This window comes from Lupinus angustifolius, chromosome LG17 (assembly GCF_001865875.1).
Source record: "Lupinus angustifolius cultivar Tanjil chromosome LG17, LupAngTanjil_v1.0, whole genome shotgun sequence".
NCBI lineage: Eukaryota > Viridiplantae > Streptophyta > Magnoliopsida > Fabales > Fabaceae > Lupinus > Lupinus angustifolius.
This window is the reverse complement of record NC_032025.1, coordinates 2605337-2622704: the sequence shown is the minus strand read 5'-3', so window position 1 is coordinate 2622704 and position 17368 is coordinate 2605337. Positions and strand designations below refer to the sequence as shown.

The following is a 17368-nucleotide window of genomic DNA, read 5'->3' as shown; positions in this document are numbered from 1 at the left end:
TTTTCTAGAAGATTCTTTTCCTAAAATTCCCTTCAAACCCATGGTTCCTTTTCTCAAATACTAACCATCAAAAGAACATCTAGAGGAGCTGTTTAAAGTCTAATTCATATTTTTATGTTCGAGTCATTAAACCATAAGATCATGTTGGGCTTTAATCATCAAGCAAGGTGGTCCCTTAAGTTTAGTCCCATATTTGCCTAAGCTTTGAGTAAAAAGGACCAAACATGGATGCAGTTTGTGAACACTACAAGACTCGTGTGGTGAGAAATACGGGCCTCGAGTTTAAAGCAAAAAATATAAGGCCCTGCGTTATCATGGATCTCCCACCTCCAGTAGCCCAATATGGTCCCACAACTATACAACTTTGCAATATGAGAAATCTCCAAATTTGGTAGGCTTTGAATTTTGATGGATAGCATTGTTATACATTATTAGTGCGAGACAATCATATATTTTTGAGTTTGTCTGTCGAAGTGCGAGATGTGACATATGTTCAACTTACAAGAAACAGTATATCCATCAAGGAACTGTTAATTATTATATATAGATACATGTATTAACTCTGCTACAAGTAGCATAACTGTTAAATTGCAATCATCCATAATAAATTGTCTAATTCAATTGCAATCATCCACAATATAATTACATTTTAAAGGACAAAATAAAATAAAAAACTAGTTTCATGACCCTGAATGGCACGGGCTTAGGTACTAGTCGATGTAAAAATGTCCATTAACACTTAAGATTTAGGAAGGTTCCTTGCTGTAATATTTCTATATCTGGATCCACCACATATAGCCCATATTTAATTTTCACAAATTTATATAGACGTTTTGCATAATAGTTTATTTTGAACTTTATTCATTAATATCTATCAAGTGAGATTATAAAAAAATATCTATAAATTGAAATTTTTATTTCCAATTTTATGCTTTTATAAATTAATTTATTTTTCATGCAATATTTATTATACGGATATAGTATCTGTATTCGTATTGAATATATTACTTTTTATGTTATAGATCAGAGGAAAATAGAACTATTTATTAAACTTCTAAAACGGTATGGGGGTTTAAATTAGTGACGTTTCATAAGGTGATGGCCAATTTTGATGGGTCTGATTAGAGTTTTAAACAAAAGTCTTGAAAGATGAGTAATTGGAGTATAAAATTTCACCTAAGACTCATGATTACAATTTATAGTTAAAATTCAAACCTTCAGATTTTAAGCATTTGAAAAGTAGGCACGTGAGTGCTTTTGGTTCAATATCATTGTGCTATGACCATTCTAACAGTGCTTTTCATATGGATTCTGTGCTACATCATGCTTATTTGATCTCTATTTTTCTTTTAGTAGTAATAATTACAATGCCCCCAATAGAGTATTGGATGCATGTCTCTTTATAATTAGTTCATACTTCATGAGCCCACATACAACACTCCATGCCATGATCAATGTAGAAAGTGATGTTTTAGTGTTTATTAATCAACACCATAAAACTGTGCTTAAAGCTAGTCCCCTATGCAATTAGAAAGTGAAGTACCTACTTTGGAGTATTTTAAGGGAAAAACCAATAAGCATGCTAAGCAAAAAGGCAATTGACTAGAAGATGGTAGTATTGGCCCTGGAAGTTGGCCCCTAAACTGTGCTTCTAGGCTACTATCATAGTTTTAGAAAAAGAATGAAATATTTTAGATACACCAACTAAATGGGCAAAGTTTTAAATAATAGCGTCATTAGCTTGAAAACTTTGATGTTTCATATAATTATAGTTATGGTCATAATATGTTTTCGACGACTTCAAAAACTTTGACAAATTGATAAATGTAATGATTATGAACCCAAATTTAAAACTTCTTGCTAACCAGTGAACTCTTTTAATAAATAAAGTTTTGGCTTAGAGACTTTTTTGTACATACGGTTGCAAATATTTCCTTAAGAAAACTTCCATATCTATTTAAAATATTGCAAACTTTGTTATTAGTAATCGAAAATTTATTAAAGTTCTTAGTGATCCTTCCATTTGCTTTGCTAGTTGAATGAAAAGTTTCTTGCACACCGTGTAATTTGAAGGTGAAGAAAGTAAACACACAACCTATCCAAAGTAAATGAGACACCCATATCCTCAAAATATTAGTTGCAAGAATGATGAATTGACAATTTGAAATGAGATATATACCTAGCTAACTCCACGGATAGTGACCAACCCTATTCTAATTGAAGGAAGATATTTTTAGAATCAGGTTTTTATTATATATATTGATCATCATGAGATCTTTTAGTTTTAGTTCTCGTTTTTAACATTATTTATAAAGTTTTATGTATATTATTTGGTTTTGTTGCAAAAATATCCTTACATTAATTGAATGAAAATAGAAAATCATCTATAAAATGAAAAAAAGAAGATAATGTTCCATCAATGAATGATGATTTTGGAAGTTATATTTAGTTCTTGATAAATTTAATAATACCAACAATATTACTTATATTCCTTAATTTGCGTGAAACTACTTTAGATAATATTACACCAGAATTAAATCTTTAAATATGTTAACATAATGCAACTTGGTGTAAAATAATCAAGTTAGAAGTGACCAATGCACTTTATTTATTCATTGGTGATTTGATTACGTCTATGATTATAATCTCTTACCCCTTTGTTTATAAAAAAAAATACGAGTATAAAGTCATCAATAACTTTTTATTATTATAGGATAAAGTTCCTATCTTGATTGCACCCAATACCAATCACCTTCACTTGATAGGAGGGATTAAATTTGTACTTTATTCGATCAAAGAAGTGACGTATTGATTTTCCGTGAGTGGCATTGAAAATTTTGAATTATTTTAAATCTAATTTCACACTCAAACTAACAACTATATATTGAATGATTAATTATAATTTGTCCACTTGGACCGATCATATTTGTGGATGTTTACAACTGGAATAACATTGTATCCCATAGAAGATCATGGTATAAACCAAAAAGTAAAATTATAAAAGAAGAGTTGAACATGATTTAGAATTAGATATTATGAAGTTGTTCCACATGTAGTTTATCATAGCTCATGAAATTGAGAATTGATTGTGACTGTAGTCCAATTATGTGAATCATATTTCATAAAAATAACTCTTACCTGCAGAAATTTAGAAATCTCACGCTTCTTTTTTATGCTACAGTTATTTAAAAATAACATAAAAAACCCATTAACCATTCATCTATATCCGAAGGAGGTATTGCCCAAATAGAAATGAATTATACAGAATTTGATTATAAGTCCTCGTGCATGTACTACTGCACATTTGTTTATTGCTGGGGTCTCTCACTGTACGTATTTTTTACGAGATTGTACACCAAGTCATTTATATATATCATCATGTCATGGAATTTTATTTTTTCTCCAAATTTTTCCATTTTATTTTCCAGCCAGTCATCGGTTTGATTCATATATAGTACACGAGATTTGGACTCTGCAGCATAACCTTGCAAGAGGACTTATATAGAATAACGAAATTGTAGTTCAAAGATAGATTAATATTTATGCAACTTTCCCTACTAGAATAATAGCAGAAACACTAAGCAGTGTTGTGCATAACTGCATACTAATAACAATAATTAAAACTGACAATAACCCTTCTAGTTTTAAAGAAGAAAATAAAGAACAATATTTTCCAAAAATAACTTTCCGTTTTCCTAAAAAACACCGGAAACCTCACCCCGACATCACCTTTTAGCAACATTTGATAATTTACATGGAACAAATTAAGACAGTTAATATTTAACCATAACCTGGCCTATTTATGATTAATAATAATTTAAGTGGTTAATAAGGTTTATTCCGCTGTGAGATTATTGCATGGCCATGCAGAGATCAAGGGTTGAGGTTGTTGGAAAACCATAAATTGACTTATGTTGGACAATTTTTGACAGAGCAAGGTTCGGTGAGACCGGAGCCAATTATTTTCGGTTTGTACGCAGTTATAGTGGTTCAGTAAGAACTGTAACCGAGTATTCAGGTCCCTGTTTTCAACCCTAAACAGATTCAACTGGTTCCGTAAGTTCTCAATATGCCTCTGTTTACGCATGCGTGACCTCCGGGCCGATTCTCGGTTCGATATCATTCGCCTCCGCTTACGCTCTTCCACAATTGTGACGCCACGGTTCGAGTCGTCTGAGCCTGGTTTTTCTTTTGCATGGGTTTGGTCGGTGTCATCAGAGCCGATACTTGAAGTAACTGGCTTCGGGCCTGTGGGTTTGGTTAGCAAAAGGTCATGGCAGTTCCACGGCGTGAAACCGCCGTGGAACACCGTGGAGAATGGGTTTGAGAGGAAAGAATGGTTAGGTGAAAGAGCAGAGAGCATGGTTGGTTGTAACTAAAGAGGGTGGAAGGAAAGAGGGAGAAAGGGAAGAAAGGCAGTTTAATGGGCTCTTATTTATTGACATGCAGATGAGGTACTCATCAGCAATTAAGGTAATTAGAAGGGGCATTTTGGATAGATAATGTATTTTTGGGTGAACCATAAGCGTACATGGCATAACTTTTGAGTCAGTCAGCACTTAAGGTTGTGGGGTCACGTTATTTTTTTTAAACGTGACATTAGCTAATGGGTCCCTCAGAATGATTTGATTAGCTTAGTCCTCAAGGTAGAATTACTAGTTGCATTCACATTATACAAACAAGATTATTGGTCCCATTTTTTATATTTTATTGTGTCTCAAGCTAATTGAAAATCGACATATACTTCAAAGAAAAAATAAAAATAAAAATACTTTTTTTATATTATTTTATGAGTGTCCTCTTACATGGTTTCTATAGGGTTTAGTGGGTAATTAGAGATAGAATGGCAATTGAAAAAACTTTATATAAATGTTACATTTTGCATGTTAGGTACCTGTTAGCCAAAGAAACAACATGGAAAACAACATTGTTCTAACACAATGTAAATGTGCACCACAAAATTATATAAATTTTAAAATTAAATTTAACAACATATTAAAGTTATTTCATTTATGCCAACACCAGTATACCCGTGCTCACACATATATCGGAATAATGATCCTCAAATATCACATAATAGTACACAAAAAATAATATATAATAATACATTTATTTTTTTATTTATCATGAAATTATATTTTTATTATTAAAAACATGAAAAAAATAAATATTTGTCTCTCAATTACTTGAGAAGATTACTCTTCTATATATTGTGGGTAGTTTGAAGAATTCTTCTCTAAAAAACTGTAAGAATTTTACAATAGGTACTTATGATTCGAGTTTTTTGGCACCCTTATACTATTGAGTAATGATCATTTTCATTAATCAAGAGACAAATACAACTAAATAACAAATAATAGATGAATTGTGACATTTATCCTTTTGTTTATAGTAACGTGAGGTCCACCATTCTTTGCCAAGCTAAGGTGTGTTTATGGCTCACAATTACGCTAGTGTGCACCACTGCACCAAGCGTGGTGTTCATTGATTCATGTCATTAATGGTGAATGATCTCGTTAGCACTAAAAATAAGTGACGCCCAACTTACCAGTTTTATATTCTAATATATTGTGTCCTATCAACCAATGCTTTTAAGTATATTGATTATGCTAATATACTTTTGTTTTGAAATTTTGTGAATTTAAGACTTTGAAAACTAATCAACTTATCTTAACTTTTAATTTAAACTTTTCTGTATTATTTTGTTTAACCAGTATCATCATAATAGAATTCTCATGGGTTAGAAAAAATAGTTAAAAAACATTTAATAAATCTTATTAACCTTGTTTTTAATTATTTTTTCTCTAATAGAAGGTTCACAACAACTTTTTAATTTAACGATTATTTTAATTTCAATCTTGGACTTCAGAATAAGAATTAGAACATGGCAAGTATATATTAAAATTAAATTAAGTTCATTATTTTCAGTGTAATAAATTATCCATTTTCCAATAAAAAGATATTCATTTAATCTTATTATTGTTAAAATTCGGGTTAACATTTATCTTAATTTAAATTAGCGTGTCGACATATACTTAATATCTGCATATCCAATTCTTATTTTATAATAATAAATATTCATTTTTATATATTTCATTTTAGAGAATTAAAATGTTTTTTTTTGTAACTCTTTTTATGTGAGCCTCCTGATATATTTTTGGAGTTAATATGATTTAACCTCGTTTAACACACCAAACTATAATTTTCACAATCCAAAGCGATTGACATTTTATTCGGTTGAGAGTATGAATCAGAATCTTTTTCAAATCTAGTTAGGAATCGAAACTTCTATTATGTTCCAATCCTCATCTCATTGTGAATAATATATATTATTCACAATGAAATAATTATTATAGTTTCATCAATAGTATGTGAAACTGAAATAATTATAAAATAGTTTTTATATAATTTCAAAAAAATAAAAAACAATTTAGTATGTGTACACTATTTATTAAAAAAATTATGAGCCTACAAATATCCGTTCAATAACTATCATCATATTTATACTCACTTATAAACTATTATATCATATAGCCATAAGTATGTTTGCCGAAAAGCATGTAAGGGGATAATTTTGTCTAGTTAGAATTCTCTTCATTAAGTGCTTCAAAAAAATAAAGAGTGTTAGTTTTGTCTTGTTTATTTTGTTCTCTTATTGTATTCAGATCCTCTTAGTCTTTAGGTTCCTTTATTTTTTTTCTTTGTTTTATGTTGAAAGGGTAGTTTCTGGTTTTCTCTTTATTGTAATGGCTTTTTAGGTATTTCTCATTTCTTTCTATTTTAGTTAGCTTTTCTGCTTTTACAGTTAAAAGGGTAGTTAGATCTTTCTATTAGGCTTTGTATAAATATCCATCTTCATCCTTCAATAAAGAACACTGAGGCATTAATTTTCTTTTCTCTTCTTCTACCTTAATCTCTTCTTCATGATTCGCTTCTGTGCTAAGATGGTATCAGAGCTTCAAATGCTCTGATTTGTCTTCCTTTAGCACCAACCTTCTTCTCCTCTTTTATCATGTTCTGGTTGCAAGCTTCTCACCCTTCTATGACGGCGAATCATACATACACCGATTACAACACTAACCCTTCCAACCCGTTCTTTCTTCATCGTAGTGAAAATCTAGCCTTGGTTTTGGGTACCTTTTTATTAAACGGCAAAAATTATCATACTTGGGCTAGAGCAGTGAGAATGGTTTTAGAATCCAAGAATAAGATTGAATTCTTGGATGGAAACATTTCAAAACCCCTTCCAAAAGACATGCTCTATGGACCATGAAAGAGATGGAACAACATGATTCCCTCATAGATTTAACGTTATGTAGAAGAATCAATAGTAAAATCTATCCTCTGGTTTGATACTGCAGTAGAGGTTTGGAAAGACTTGAAGGACAGATTTTTACAAGGTGATGTATTTCGGATTGCAGAGCTTCAAGAAGAATTTTACCATATACAATAAGGTAATCTAACCATTTCTGAGTACTTCAGTGAATTAAAAACCATTTGGGAAGAAATAGATACCTTTAGACCAACTAGGAGATGTAAATGTGATACACCTTGCCCTTGTGGAAATTATAAAGAACAAGACTATGTCATAAGATTCTTAAAAGGTCTCAATGACCAATATGCCCAAGTTCGTTCCCGAATAATCTAATGAAACTTCTTCCCCATATCTCCAAAGCTTTTTGCCTCCTTATTCAACAAGAAAGACAGTTGAACACAATAATAACCTCTACTCCAGATATTGACTCCAAGGCCTTGAACTTCAACTCTCAGCCTAGCAGAAACAATATAAGTACCAACTCTTAAACAAATAGAGGAAGATGAAATCAATATTTTAGAGGAAGAAGTGGAGGATGCAATAGCCAAGGAAAGGGACAACAAGCCAAGTACTGCACTCATTGTGACAGAATCAACCATACTATAGAAACCTACTTCTTGAAGCATGGTTACCCTCATAGTTACCAATCAAACAGAGCCAGAATGGCTAACCATGCCACAGGTTTTCCCTTAGATAACCCACCACTAGACTCTTCCACTCAACCTCTTCAAGATACTCCACAATTACAAACATCTGTCAAAGGGTTCACTGAAGAATAATATCAAGGCATCATAAATCTCCTCAGCCAAAACAGGCAAGATACCACTCACACAGTTAATTCAGCAATGCTTACTAACAACACCTCCAACGACACAGGTATCCCTAATTCTCTATGGCTTATTGTTACTGGTGAAACTGATTACATCAGTTGTAACATAGATTTTTTTTTAATCAAAACTAAGAGCATAACTCCTATATTGATTACATTGCCCACTGGTGACAAGATTTCCACCACTTTATCTGGCACCATCACAATATCATCCACCATTATCCTATTCAATATCCTTTATGTGCCTCAATTTCATGTCAACCTTATTTTTGCATAAAAATTGATCCATAACCTAAAACGCCACTTGATTTTTACACGAGATCATTGTACCATTGTGCAGAATGCTTCAAGGAAGATGATTAGTTCAGCTAAACTCCAAAATTGCTTATTCCAAATCAATCTTCCAACTACCAAAGTGTGCTCTGCCCAAGCTTCTGCACAATCTCAAAATTTAAACATTTTATGACATTTTAGACTTGGACATATTTCTACAAATATAATGAACCTCATTGCTAAACAACAGTCTACTGTTTTGCCTTGTAATTCTTCTTTGCCTCCTTGTGATACTTGTCATCTTGCAAGACAAAAGAAATTGTCCTTTAATATTAGCAATACTTACACTACTAATCATTTTGATTTACTTCAAGCTGATATATGGGGGCCTTATTCTACCCCCTCCATGTTTGGACATAAGTTCTTTCTCACTTTAGTAGATGACTACAGCAGATTTACTTGGATAATCATGCTAACCAGTAAGGCTGAAACTAGACAACACTTGATAAACTTTATTTCCCTTATTGAAACCCAATTTGGCACAAAATTAAAGACCTTTAGAAGTGACAATGGGGCTGAATTCCTCATGAGTAACTTCTACGCTTCTAAAGACATCATCCACCAAACCACTTGCATAGAAACGCCTCAACAAAATGGTGTGATGGAAAGGAAACACCAACATGTCCTAAACATAGCCAGAGCTCTATATTTCCATTCCTCTTTACCCCAAAACTTATGGAATTTCTGCATACAACATGCCATACATTTAATTAACAGATTTCATGCCCACATCTTTCACAACAAATCTCCTTATGAACTTTTATAGAGCTAGAAAATGTGTCTTGCTTGGGTACAAAGAAGGTACAAAAGGATACCTCCTTTATGACTTGACCTATCATACAATCATTATTTCAAGAAATGTTCAATTCTATGAAAACTATTTCCCTTATATATCTCAAAAATCCCAACCTACACAAGACAACATATCCTGTAGACCTAACCTATCCATTCAACCCTCCTTAGATGACCATGTGCAACCATCATACCCAACTATAGACACCCCTCTCAATCCTAGTTTAAACACTACCTCTACTATTACCACTACACCAATTAGACAATCCTCGAGAATTAGAGCTCTTACATCACATCTTAGAGACTATCATTCTCAGTTTGTTAAGTGCCAAATTGTAGTAAAATTGTATATGATTCGTGGGGCACTTAGTATGCATTTATGTTATAATTGTGTATAATTCCTGCTAACTTAGTTAATCTTGCTCTGTTTAGGAATTTATTGTGTTTTTGTTGTTTCAGGTTAATAAATAAAGAAAAGAGGAGAAAAAGAAGAAGGTTGAAGATTCTGAACACTACAAGCCTCACCCAAGCGAGGAAAGGGTCGCTCAAGCGACAAATAGGAGAAAAAGCATCAAAATACCTGATGCCCTTCGCTCAAGCGAAGTATCCTCGCTTAGGCGAGGGATACTTGCCCAAGCGAGGAACTGGGCGACAAATCACCATTGCTTTTGTTTGATCCTCGCCCAAGCGAGGTGCTCAGGTTTGAGAGTCTCTTGGCTCCTTGCCCAAGCGAGAATCTCTAGCTTGGGCGAGAGAATGGAAGTTGGAACTAGAAGTAGCGGTTTCAAAATTTAGAAAAGGGGAATTCATTCTTTCTAAAGAAAAAATCCTACACAAAACTCAGGAGAGAAACACTGGGAAGGACGATTGAAGTCGTGGGAACGATTTTATGTCTAATTTCTTGTATAATTTCATGAGTGGACACTGTATAGCGAGGATGAGTGATTGATACTTACCTGTTGGGATTCGAAATGTAATCTTCTAACCTTTTGTACTCCTGGATTCAATTTTAATGCATATGTTATTTAATTTTGGGAAGTTTATCCCGTGTTATTACTTGATTTTAATTAGCTACTAAAATCTTGTTCATAGGTTCAAGTTTAATTGGGAAGTTAAATTTGATATCGGATCTGAATTATTTTCCTTTGTGTATCATTGTCTCAGGAATGGATAATGATGCATGAATTGCTTTTACATTCACTTAATGCTAGATAATTGGTCAAATATTTAAGGAATTGGTATTGTAGCAATTATCTAAGGATTTTTACATTTAAGGAATTGATGTAAATGATTTACAGAAAAATATGCATCAAAATCAGTAACTTCATAAGTGCTTAGAATTGAATCTGGATGTCAAATAGGAAAGAATGATGAGTTTCGATCCCAACTCTTTTAACTTAGTGAAATCTTTTTTATTACAATTCATTAGTTTACAAAACAAAACCAAACTCACTTATTTGATTTAGTTGCTCAATTTACTCGTATTAGAATTAGTGTGAATCCACTCTGCTCCTAGAGGACGATATCTCGGTACTTTACCGGATTTTTTTACTTGTACGATACGGTACACTTGTCGTTACAAATTATCTTAACACTCTTATCCCAGACCCAACCTCAACCCAACCCTGCCTCTACCAGACCTCTCTATCCCTTATCCTCTGTTCTCACATATGATAAATGTTGCCCCTCCTATAAAGCCTTCTGCCTTTCTGTTACTACAAATTTTGAACCTTCTACTTTTAAACAAGCATCCCCGCAACCTCATTGGCAGACTGCTATGGATTTAGAATTACAAGCCTTACAAGAAAATAACACATGAACTTTTATGCCTCTTCCCCCAAACAAAACCCCTATTGGATGCAAATGGGTTTATAAAACAAAATATAGAGCTGATGGCAACCTAGAAAGGTATAAAGTTAGGCTTGTTGCCAAAGGCTACACCCAACTAGAAGGAGTAGACTTATTTGACACCTTCTCTCTAGTGGTTAAAATAACAAGTGTTCGTCTTGTTTTAGCCATAACAGCGTGCAATAATTGGCTTTTAGAACAACTAAATGTGAATAACGCCTTTCTTCATGGTGATTTACAGGAAGAAGTGTATATGACCATTCCTCCTGGCCTTCTCACCACCTCTCTTAATCTTGTTTATAAACTAAATAAATCCATTTATGGTTTGAGACAAGCCAGTTGTGAATGGCATACTACCTTATCTTCTAAGCTCATCAGTTTAGGTTACAAGCACTCCAATGCTGACCAAGCTTTATTCACAAAGAAAACATCCACCACCTTCACTACCATTTTAGTATATGTTGATGATATGGTATTAAGTGGAAACAACATACATGATATCAATCTTATCAAAACCTTTCTGGATAAGGCATTCAAAATTAAAAACGTAGGTACCTTAAGGTACTTCCTTGGCCTAGAAATAGCAAGATCAAAATCAGGTATACATATTAACCAAAGGAAATATGCTCTCTCCTTACTAGAATATGCAGGATCCTAAGCTTCCAAGCCTGCTTCCACACCCTCTGATCCTGCCATCAAATTATAACTGCACAAAAGGACTCCTCTTCAAGATCCATCAGTTTATAGAAAATTGGTAGGAAGACTTCTATATCTCACAATTTCTAGGCCTCACATATGCTATGTTGTACAACAACTCAGCCTATTCATGGATAATCCTCATGACTCTCATTACAAAGCTGCCTTTCGAGTCTTGCATTACCTCAAATGAGCTCCATCTCAGGGACTTTTCTTTTCCTTAACTTCTCCTGTAAAATTCTCTACTTTTTCAGATTCTGACTAGGCTTGTTGCCTTGTTTCCGGGAAATCAATAACAGGTTTTTGCATCTTTATGGGCCCAACTCTCATATCCTGGAAATTAAAGAAGCAAAGGATAGTAAGCAGATTCTCCTCTGAAGCCGAGTACAGGGCTCTTGGAACCTTGGTTTGTGAGCTACAATGACTAAGATACTTGCTCAATGATCTTCAGATATGCAACTCTGATCCAATACCAGTTTACTGTAATAACAAGTCAGCAATTTACTTGGCTCACATTCCAGTTTTTCATGAGCGTACTAAACATATAGAGATTGATTGTCACATTGTCAGAGAAAAGATTCAACAAAAGCTTGTTCACTTGCTTCCCATTAAGTCTTCTGCTCAATTAGCAGATGCATTCACAAAGCCTTTGCATCCTTATGCTTTCAGAGATTTTATCACCAAGTTGGGATTATGCAACCTCCATCTCCCAACCGGAGGGGGGCTATTAGTTTTGTCTTATTTATTTTGTTCTCTTGTTGTATTCAGGTCCTCTTAGTCTTTAGGTTCCTTTCTTTTTTTTTCTTTGTTTTATGCTGAAAGGGTAGTTTTGGGTTTTCTCTTTATTGTAATGGCTTTTTTGGGTATTTCTCCTTTCTTTCTATTTTAGTTAGCTTTTTCTGTTTTTATAGTTAAAAGGGTAGTTAGATCTTTCAATTTTTAGGCTTTGCATAAATATCCATCTTCATCCTTCAATAAAGAACATTGAGGCATTATTTTTCTTTTCTCTTCTTCAACCTTAATCTCTTTTTCATGATTTACTTCTGTGCTAAGAAAGAGAAATATAATTTTAATGACATATTTATCTTTTAATTAAAATAAAATTATACTTTTGCTACTAAAAATAATAAGGAAAATATACATTTGTCTCTCTATTAATACATAACATCTTTGTTAATTTTTGTCATACTTGTACGTAACTATGCCAACGTATAATAAATGCTTATATGGATATGCAAGTGTAAGTACGTATAAGAGGCAAGGAATCCTCGTGAGAATAAAGCCTCTCAAAGTCTGAGCTAGGAGTATCTGTAGGTTACTAGAATCATCTTAGGAGTTGCGGAAGAAAGTTGGGAAAGAATCAAAGAATAACTTAATAACAGAAGTTACTGCTAAAAGCTAAAGGAAAAAACTTGCAAAGACACCATGTCTACTAATCACAATTAATCAAACATTTTTTTAACGGATTTTCATAGATTATTATTAAAATGTTGAGGAAATGAAAATCAAATATTATTTTGATGATATTTATCACTTGAAACAAAAGTCTCAACTAAATTTGATATATGAAGAGTTTTATTTTTTACAATGCGAGCTAGAAATATAATACCTACATTTTAAGTATGGTATCATGTATTTTCGGTACCAACAGAGATTTTATTCTAAATTTTAATAGCGAAAAACAAAAATTAGTTGCTTGGGACAGTGTATATATAGAATAGATCTTTATCCTTATTCATGAGTTGGTGATTTAAAAACATATGAACATATCAAATCAATGATAAAGACGTGTTTTGAGCCAAACATATTCAAATACATTATTACAATAATAGCTGAAATTATGGGAAAAAGACAAACAAGGAGACCATTTGAGCAGGAAGATCGAGGGTATAATTATATCGCAAATAAAGAAGATGTAACTCATCAAAGAGACATAACAAAGGACCAACATGGCATTTTTTTAATGCTAGGAAAAAGTAAAAAACGACAAAGACAATACCTATAGAAAAAATGAGATTGGTAATAAGTTGCTTTAGTTAGCTCTTTTACTTTTGCAGAAGTTTATACATACTATTCCTACTATGCAGTATTTCATTTGCCACATGAGAAACAATCATATAATTAAAAAAATTGATAACATACGTGTTTTTTTTAATAATAGTTAATTTATTTTTAATTAGAAATTTGCTTCTAAGTGGTAATAAAATGAAGTAATACAATAGAATAAGTATCATCCCCAATATCGTAAAGTGTCCACTTCATTTTGTTTTTGAACGGCTTGCTTCTCTAACGCCTATCCTTACTCTACAAAATTCACACGGTAATGATTTGACATCAAAGAAAATCGTGAATCGCTTAATTGATAAGATAGAATAGTGTAAGACTGTAAGGTTTAGAATTCGTTTCACATTCATGAACGAGAAGGGTCATAAAGCTACCCTCAAGTAAAAACTAAGTGCTGATGGATGCAGTATTGATGTATATATCTTTATGCTAATTTGACATCTTAGGCTAATTATATAACAATATTGCTACTTACCATACTAGCAAGGAATGTACCCAGTGTTAGGAGTCTCACATCGAGTAAAATAACAAACTCAATATGATACTCAAGTCATGAGACTCTCCCATCTAATAGACTAATATTTTGAGTTGAACTCTCCGCACATGCTTAAATCTCAACACCTAGTCCTTGATTTTCATAGAATCCTAGATCTTTCTATTCCTCAATTAGATAGAATTAGCAAATGAGTGACTTGGCTTCGCAATCAGTTTTTTACCCCAACTTTTCTTATTTTCACTTTTGGGTCAATAATGTATGCTTGATTTGAGATTCAAGTTATCTCCTTGAAAGCTTATCTCTACGATATTATGTTTCTGCAACAAATTATTGCCACGTAAATTCCAATTTCATTTTGCTGATTAACTTACTTTTAAGATATAGAGTAACAACTATATTGGAGAAAGCAAATATTCTAAATTTCTAATTCATTGATAGGCAATGGATTCAGCCAACCTTTTATTTTAACAAGACACCTTTCTTTATGTAAATAAGTTGAGGACAAAATTAAGGGATTATATTTTATTCAGAGGTCAAAGCATATACCATATTGCATCAATTAGGACTAGAAAAGCCATTCAATAGCAAATCCGTTGTAGTCTAGTTGGTCAGGATATTCGGCTCTCACCCGAAAGACCCGGGTTCAAGTCCCGGCAACGGAAAATAACTTTTGAATTTTCTTGTATCCATGCAAAACTATCTTTACACTCAAGTCTTAAGTCCAAAAATACACTTCTCAAGCATCTTTACTATTATCCATTTATGGCTTTAAATGAAACCTCAATCGTGGAAAGTACGCAGGTGGATTTCTGGTGTATATATATATATATAAAGTAAGTTACATTATACTGCCTTGTAATTTGAAGAAATCGTATTTATGCTGATGCAAAATAGTAACAGTTACAGATATGCTGCCCATTTCCAAGTTAATTAAGCAGCAGCTAGCTTGCGCAAAGTACATAAGTTTATCTTGATGCACAAAGTAATTTTGCGTAAAGCGTACCTTACCTTGAACTATTATTTATGTATGGCTTATGCATGTATTTTATTTTATAAAAAATCATCACATCATTCTAGTGGCTGGTTGTAATTGCAAAAGCAAAAAAGTATTAGATGATACTCTAAAAAAGTAAAGATTGTATCAAAATTCATCAGGAAAGGAATGAAGAGATATAAAATAGAAGTTAAGGTAAGCGAAAAGGTTGAACGAATTAAGAGTTGTGTGAATAATTATAATTTTTTGTTATACGTACAAAATATTTTGGTGAAGGTGGTAATGGCTAGTGTGGGTGGATATTTATGTCCAACTAATCAGACACTATCAATCGAAATGTTGCGCACTTTATACTTAAAATACAAGCCCAAATGTAGTTAGGCTTGTACATAAGCAATTCAGCATGCATGCTGGACCTAACGTAGTTAGGCTTTATGGTGTTATTGGACTTGCGTTAACCGGAAAATAATTTCCTAGGGCTTTCTATTAATAGTTTTTTATGCAATTCAGAGGACCAATTATCTTAAAATTGCTATCTCAACCAATATATTTAAACTCTAGGGATTATAGGAAACCATGTCTCTTTCTGTCTCTGTCCAATTAAATTATACTAACTAACATAATTCTGTTTTTTTTATTTTTTATTTAATTGAGTGACACATTCAATTAGTGAATGACACTATTGTGGACACAATTGGATAGAATATCTCGTTCCATAAAATACACTGTACATACGTATGATATTTTTTCCACAATTAATAGAAACAGACTTATTTTCTTAGTCAACATTAAATGGATATAGAAAGGGTGGGTAATAAAAAAATACGAACACAGAAAGTATAGCTCTCATCAAACCAATATAAAATGAGCATCATTGCTTTTTTAAACCTAGATGCTAAGGCCAAGTATTAAGTAGCTTGTGGATCGTAAGGAAGCGTATGTTCTAGTCCTAATTGAGTATCTTATGAAGAATATCTCTTAAGTACCATTCTGCAGGAGAGATTAGACTTATGCCTAACTTTTTTCTACTGAAAATATTAAACACTAGTTAGTGAAAGTGGTGGGGCAAATTGTGACAAATTATCAAATCACACATTATTCTAAGTTAAAAAATGAACACACAGCTAGTAAGAGTTTTTACACCATCATTATATCATCAATCACTTATATTTAATTCTAATTAATTCTTAAATATGTAATAAAAATGAATATTAGATAATATAATAATTATATATAATATTGGGAGAGTACATAGTTAGTACATGTAAGCCCAAGCTATGAATATCACAACTTCAAACATCAATTCACAGTTCACACAAGAAAGCGCCAAGTCACAAGGCTCCCTTTGGACTATATCTTTAGCAAAAGTTCCATCCATTTATATATTTCAATTCAAAATTCTAATCATTCAAGATTTCAAGTTTCAACACACACAGTTAATATGATACTGTGTAGAATTTCCTTTCATAGCTACTTTGCCTGACTACTTGAGCTTCATTATTGTAGAGGTGGTCTTTCCTTTTGGGGTCCAGTTGATGGAAACTGTAGGGATCCCTCTGTTTTTTCACCAACCATGAATCTTAGAGAAAGCTTGAAGACAATGTATACTTATGTTTGAAGCAGACACTTTTGCATGTCCACATATATCAACAAAGACCAATAAGACATTAGTCTAGTGGTGTAAGACTCTGGTAGATCTCTAGAAAGATCAAAAGGTCAAGAGTTTGATTCTTGTGAGTGACAACTGACAACCCTACGGTCTGAAAAAGATTAGTTACTTATCCATGAGTTGAGCGAGTACAAAAAAAACATATATCTGTATAGATGAATGGGGAGGTTTGAGTCTGCAGGATAGTGAAAATAAATTGCAAACTGCAGAGACTGAGTTGCAAGGGAATCAACTTGTGTTTGTGTTTACATGGCTAGTCAATTCTTTGTTTCCATTTCATTTGTAAATTGCAAAGAAGTCAGAAATGTTCCACTATTTCTCTGTATTTATGC

General features: G+C 32.7%; 1 protein-coding gene and 1 non-coding gene across 2 annotated transcripts; one reads left to right on the top strand and one right to left on the bottom strand.

Annotated features, from left to right (window-relative positions):
* Positions 3609 to 4426, bottom strand: LOC109331020 (bZIP transcription factor 53-like). Its single transcript, XM_019565303.1, has one exon. The coding sequence runs from the start codon at positions 4361 to 4363 to the stop codon at positions 3836 to 3838; it is 528 nt and encodes a 175-aa protein (XP_019420848.1). The 5' UTR covers positions 4364 to 4426; the 3' UTR covers positions 3609 to 3835.
* TRNAE-CUC lies at positions 14963 to 15035 on the top strand. The gene has a single exon. It is a non-coding gene; the product is annotated as a tRNA-Glu (tRNA).

Bases quoted from the DNA above. Each gene is read 5' to 3' on its own strand.
- LOC109331020 (XM_019565303.1), bottom strand. From the start codon at position 4,363: ATGCTCTCTGCTCTTTCACCTAACCATTCTTTCCTCTCAAACCCATTC.